This window comes from Gavialis gangeticus, unplaced genomic scaffold, assembly GCF_001723915.1.
Source record: "Gavialis gangeticus isolate Ggan-Ray unplaced genomic scaffold, GavGan_comp1, whole genome shotgun sequence".
Classification (NCBI taxonomy): Eukaryota; Metazoa; Chordata; order Crocodylia; family Gavialidae; genus Gavialis; species Gavialis gangeticus.
The window spans coordinates 589,692-596,147 of record NW_017729002.1 but is presented as its reverse complement, the minus strand read 5'-3'; the positions used below and the strand labels follow the sequence as shown (position 1 = coordinate 596,147).

The 6,456-nt window shown below is 44.1% G+C and overlaps 1 protein-coding gene across 1 annotated transcript in view; it reads right to left on the bottom strand.

The window, feature by feature from the left end:
• Window positions 1-6,456, bottom strand: part of LOC109290674 (sorting nexin-29-like) — a 438,962-nt gene that overhangs the window by 410,385 nt on the left and 22,121 nt on the right. The window contains exon 2 of the mRNA XM_019507381.1: window positions 6,329-6,411. Within this exon, the coding sequence (XP_019362926.1) occupies window positions 6,329-6,411 (83 nt within the window). The remainder of the gene's footprint in view (window positions 1-6,328; window positions 6,412-6,456) is intronic.

Sequence of the window (6,456 nt, the reverse complement as noted above, 5' to 3'; positions counted from 1 at the left end):
ATGCAGTCAGGAAGGCCAACCGTACCTTGTCATGCATCCACAGATGCATCTCAAGCAGGTCCAAGGAGGTGATCCTCCCCCTCTATGCGGCACTGGTCAGGCCGCAGCTGGAGTACTGCGTCCAGTTCTGGGCGCTGCACTTCAAGAGGGATGTGGACAACATGGAGAGGGGTCCAGAGGAGGGCCACTCGCATGATCAGGGGGCAGCAGGGCAGGTCTTATGAGGAGAGGCTACGGGACCTGAACCTGTTCAGCCTCCACAAGAGAAGGCTGAGGGGGGATCTAGTGGCCTGCTACAAACTAGTCAGGGGGGACCAGCAGGCACTGGGGAAGTCCCTGTTCCCCTGAGCACTACCAGGAGTGACCAGGAATAACGGTCACAAGCTGGCAGAGGATAGATGTAGGCTAGGTATCAGAAGGCGCTACTTCACGGTCAGGGCGGCTAGGATCTGGAACCAACTTCCAAGAGAAGTGGTGCTGGCTCCTACCCTGGGGGTCTTTAAGAGGAGGCTAGATGTACATCTTGCTGGGGTCGTTTGACCCCAGTACTCTTTCCTGCCATGGCAGGGGGTCAGACTAGATGATCTACTCAGGTCCCTTCCAACCCTAGAAACTATGAAACTATGAATTGCTGATTATAATACACTTGTAAATTGATATTTTCAATTATGAGCCATGGGATTGTATACAGATGATAAAGAAGGCTTTTTCATGAAGAATAAATAAAATTTGTCGCAGAGTTTTTAGTTTCTTACCGCATAATTTAGGGTTGTAGGCTGTAGCCATATTGGTTTAAGAACACAGGCAGACAAAGTTTTTTGGGTAGATGTGTATAACAGGGGCTCAAGCAGAAGCCCTGTTACTGAGTAAAACCCAGGACGCCGGTAAATGGAAGAACCGAAACACAGCGGTGGGGGGTTAACACACCAGGGAAGGATAAGGTAATTGAGTCTACTGCCACACGTAAAAGGCAGAGCCAGAAATCCCACATTTGCCCATGGGGGATTGGAGAAGAAGCAGAGAGCAACACAGAGACAGCTGAGCAACAGGAGGCTCGGCGAGCAGAGACTTGGGAGACCGACATCGTAATGGTGAGGCTGGGGGTACTCCCACAGAGGGCGGGCAGCTGGCGAGACCCCCAAGAGGCTGGGTATGCTGCTCCGGAGAAAAGATCTGGAGACGACTGTACCCCCCCAATCTGGACGGCCGGAAGACTACCGCAATTGGGAGAAGAACAAAGCAAAGTGGCAATCAGATAAGCAACGGAAGAACCACTTCTGCGCTAATGAGGCAATTAGTGCAGTTATTCACATTGTATCAGTCCCAATAAAAGCCGACACTTGGTGAAGATAACACACCTAGGTAGTTTATTACTTATCACCCTCTCTTTCAGGAATTAACATCCTATTACTTTTCCATCTCCTTAGTCATGACAGGTGAGTCCTGAAGGGAAGAGGGGTGGGTAACCGACACCCACTCACAATGCGATATCTTTTATTAGTGTGTGTTCATTCTGGTACACGGTTGTTGTTTGGTTTCTCCTATATACTTGGAATTGTTTGAGAATTTTCTGTCTAGGTTCCAGAGAAGAATGGTATATCATAACCAATGGCATGCAATGAGTGGGGATTTTCGTTTTGTACTGCAGCAATTTTTTACACGGTGTCCATGTGGCTCTTTCAAAAGTATGATCTCTCTCTCTGGAGGAGTGTCCTTGTTGGGTGAAAGCCCTTTTGAGATTTGTGAGGTGACAAGAGTAAGATTACAACTCAGAATACAGACCTAACAATATCACTGAATGTATACACTTCATCCTCACACCCAACTTCAGTTTCAATAACCAACACTTCCTCCAGACCATGGACACAGCTATGGGCACCAAAATGGCCCCACAATATACCAATCTTTTTATGGTCCACCTAGGAGAATGCCTCAAGAACTGTACAATCAAACCCATGCTATACCTCAGATATATAGCTGACACCATCATTTGGACCAAAAACCTACAGTCTCTGATTGATTTCCATCACAAATTCAATAACTATCTCCCCTCCATCAGACTACCTCTTGAATGCTCCAGCACCAACATTTCCTTTTTAGACACTATGATCAATATCCAGAATGGTAAAATACAAACCACTGTATACAAGAAACCCACGGACCAACATACATATCTACACAGAACCAGCAATCACCCTAAACACACCAAGAAAGCTGTAATATACAGCCAAGCCCTTCAATACCACTGAATCTGCACTAAGGAGAATACCTCCGATTGTCACCTCACAAATCTCAAAAGGGCTTTTACCCAAGGACCCTCATCCAGAGAAGTAGATCGTGCTTTTGAAAGAGCCATCTGGATACCATGTGAAGAACTGCTGCAGTACAAAAAGAAAATTCGAACGAATCACACACCACTGGTTATAACATACTGCCATCCATCCCTGGAACCTATACCGAAAATCCTTAAAAACTTGCAACCCATACTAGAAGATGACCCAATTCTCAAAGAGATCTTTCCAGACCCACCCATCCTAGTCTTTAAACAAGCACCGAACCTCACCAACCTCATCACCAGAAGCAAACTTCTTATGGTCCAAAGCACACCAAATGAATTCAGACCATGCCAGGACAAAAAATGTAAAACCTTCCAACACATCTCCACCACTTCCACAATAACATCCCACAACAGAATCATCACCATTCCTGGATCTTACACCTGCACCTCCAGAAATATAATATACATCTCATCCAGTGCACCAAATGCCCTAATGGAAAATACATAGGAGAAACCAAACAACAACTGTGTATCAGAATGAACACACACTGAAAATCTATTAAAGACAAAAATATCCAAGTACCTGTCAGTGCGCACTTCTCACAAGATAACCACTCTCTCTCCAATATCTCAATTCTAATCCTCGAAAGAAATTTACAAAACACCTGTCATAAACAAGCTTACAAACTTCACTCCATAAATCTACTGGATACAAAAAAACATGGACTAAATATAGACATTGGATTTATGGTAGATCATAACTTGACTGCTACCCAATAACCCCAAGTAACCTGTCTGCATTTTACCAGCTACATTCTATCACCAGTTCTACATTCCTCTTTCCCACCACCCTTCCCATCTCTTATCTATTGCGCTCCATTCCCTCAGATGCTCACTGCCACACATTTGCATTTTCACAGACCTGCATTTTTCATATTGGCTTCTATTCTATCCAGGAGAGCACACAAACACCAAGGGACTCTCCCAATGCCTGAAGAAGGGTGTTTGTGCCTGAAAGTTTGCAAAGAACATTTTTTCCAATTATTTATCACATCTACCCAAAGAACCTTGTCTTACCACATAATTTAAACCTATAAGTTTATATAGGGGCTGAATAGAAACGTATCTCATTTCAAACACATCACTGAAAGGAAAAAGTATCTATTTAATAAAGAACATTCTAAACATTTAGTTTCTGTAATTATGGCCAATTTTAAGATTTCAGCAGTCCTAAAGGAGTTGACTGACATCATAGCACAACCAGTGGCAAGGATATTTGAGAAACCGTGGCAGTCAGGAGAGGTTCCAGAAAACTGGAAGAGGGCCAATGTGGTGCCTATCTTCAAGAAAGGAAGGAAGGAAGAAAGATCCAGTGAACTACAGGCCAATCAGTTTGACCTCAATTCCCAGAAAGATCAGGGAGGGGGGGGGAAATCAAAGAATCCATCAACAACAGCTAACAGAAGGCAACATTCGGAGAGATAGCCAACATGGCTTCATTGCAGGTAGCTCTTGCCTGACCAACCTCATTTCCTTCTATGACCAGGTGACGCATCACCTGGACAAGGGAAAAGAGGTTGATGTCATATACTTGTATTTTAAAAAAGCCTTTGACTTGGTCTGCCATGATGTCCTCACGGTAAAACCGAGGACCTGCGGCCTCGACAACATGACGGTCCAATGGCTGGAGAACTGACTCCATAGTCAGACCCAAAGAATGACAGTCAATGGAACTGAGTCAACATGGCACATGGTGACAAGCGGCATCCCACAGGGTTCAGAACTTGGACCAGTACTCTTTAATATATTCATAAATTATCTGGATTCAGGTGTCAGAGTAGGACTGGCTAAATTCACAGATGACACCAAATTAGGGGGAAGTACGGTCACACTAAAGGATAAGCTAGCAATTCAGGCCAACCTGGACAGGCTCACAAGGTGGGTGGATCAAAACCTGATGACATTCAACATAGAGAAATGCATGGTTCTGCACCAGAAGAAAGAACCCACATCACACTTACAGGCTTGGCAGGGCTACACTCACTAGCACCATGACTGAAAGAGACTTGGAGGTCATGACTGATCACAAGATGAACATGAGCCACCAATGGAATGCCGCAGCCAGCAAAGCAAATAAAAATCTGGCTTCCCTCTGCAGATACATCTCAAGCAAAACCCAAAAAGCCATCCTCCTGCTTTACTCTGCCTTAGGTGAGGCCACAGCTGGAGTACTGCATCCAATTCTGGGCTCCATACTTTACAATGGATGTAGAGAAGCTTGAGAGAGTCAAGAGGTCACATGTTAAGAGGTCAAGAGAACAGGCCTTATGAGGAGAAGCTAAGAGCCATGGGACCCTTCAGCCTGGAGAAGTGAAGGCTCAGGGAGGACTTGGTGGCAGCCTATAAGTATATAAGAGGTGTGCATCAGGACATGGGAGAACATCTGTTCACCAGGACACCCTGGTCACAAACTTTTGGAAGACTGTTTTAGATTGGAAATAAGGAAAAACTTCTTTACTGTCCAAGTCTCCGAAGTCTGAAATAGACTCCCCCCAGAAGTGGTGCAAGCACCTACTCTGGATATGTTGAAGAAATGCCTGGATGCTTACCTTGCTGGGGTTATCTGACTCCAGCTGACTTCCTGCCCTTTGGGCAGGGGACTGGACCTGATGAACTTGCAAGGTCCCTTCCAGCCCTAACATCTATGAAATCTATGATATCTATTTAAAACTGTTATGAAATTAAGTCTTTATCCCATTTCAAACCACTTTTACAAAGAGATATCTGTGTACCAATATCATTGTTAATAATAAAACATAATACATGAAAATGTAACGCTTCTACAACAAAAGTCATAAGAAGAACTCTATGCTGTACTAAATCAATAATTAAAAATGTAACTGCAAAACTGTAGGGTTTTAAAATTAGTTTAATTCTTGAAGATAAATAACATGCAAATATTGGGCAATCTGTGAATTCAGCCTATGAGACTAAGACTCAGCTAATGAAAGTTTTTGTCACTTTTGCATTAATAGTTATTTTACAAAGTATTTTATAACTCCCTCTTAAATGCAGTATGTAATTTAAAGCAAGCCCCAGCCTGGAGCCAGCCCAATGTCCCAAACCAGCCTCAGTGCTGTGCTAGGGCTGGGACCAAGACCAACAATCAGCTGATCAGCAATCCCAACCCTGTGACAGCCCAAGTTCTTGAACCAACCCTAGTGCTGTGTCACAGCCAGGCTGACAATGAGCTGAAAGCACCCAGCTTTTAACTTGCCATTGCAGGGGAGCCCAGTATCATGAACCCAGGATGTCCTTGCACTAGCAAAATAAAAGAGTGCAATTGGGATCTGATCCCATGACTACCACCTGCCAAGCACATGTGTCATATGGCAGGAGGGGTGATTGTTAAGATCAGGGATCAGAACTCCTGGCGATTTCAAATGAACATGTGCCAGTGCCCTAAGAGACAGTGGACAGAAGCAGGTGGAAGGGTCGATGACAGGCCTTTAACCCAGTGAGGCAACTAAGACAAAGGTTAGAAGTGAGTGCAAAATTAAAGATACCTATCAGTTTTTCTTCACTCCTTTGCAGACCCTATGCAAGAAAGGTTAGCAGATGTGGTTAGGAGCTAATGCATTTTAATGGAAAATGGGCATAGGAGAGCAATTAAAATTAATCTGGGTTCACATGAGAAATATGCTCTTTGTGAACAAAAATTTTTCCGTGCAAAAGTTATTCCAAATTCAGTGGCCTCGGGATTGCCTGACACCACAAAACCAACCCTTACATATTGGATTCTATGCTCACACTTCCTTCTCTCCAAAGCTGCAAGGAACCTTCATACATAAGACCCACTAATGACCGTCTGCTTTCTTTAACAAGTCTCCTGCAGATATGGAAACTTGTCAATAGAGCCTGAAGTTCCACTGGAGGGAAAACTTCTTGGGCCACCCTAGGAACGCACTGCTGCTTCTACAGCCCTAAAGCCTCTCTCCACAACTTCCAGCTTACCACAACTGCTCTTTTTTCTCTTCATTTTACCCTTACCTTCTACCATTTGACCTTCTCTTTTCAGCATCTGGACAGCTCCTACATACTTCTTCAGTTGTACTTTTAGCACCTCATTCTCTCTGTTGGCAGAATCACAGGAAGAAAATAATATTAATTCACTACAA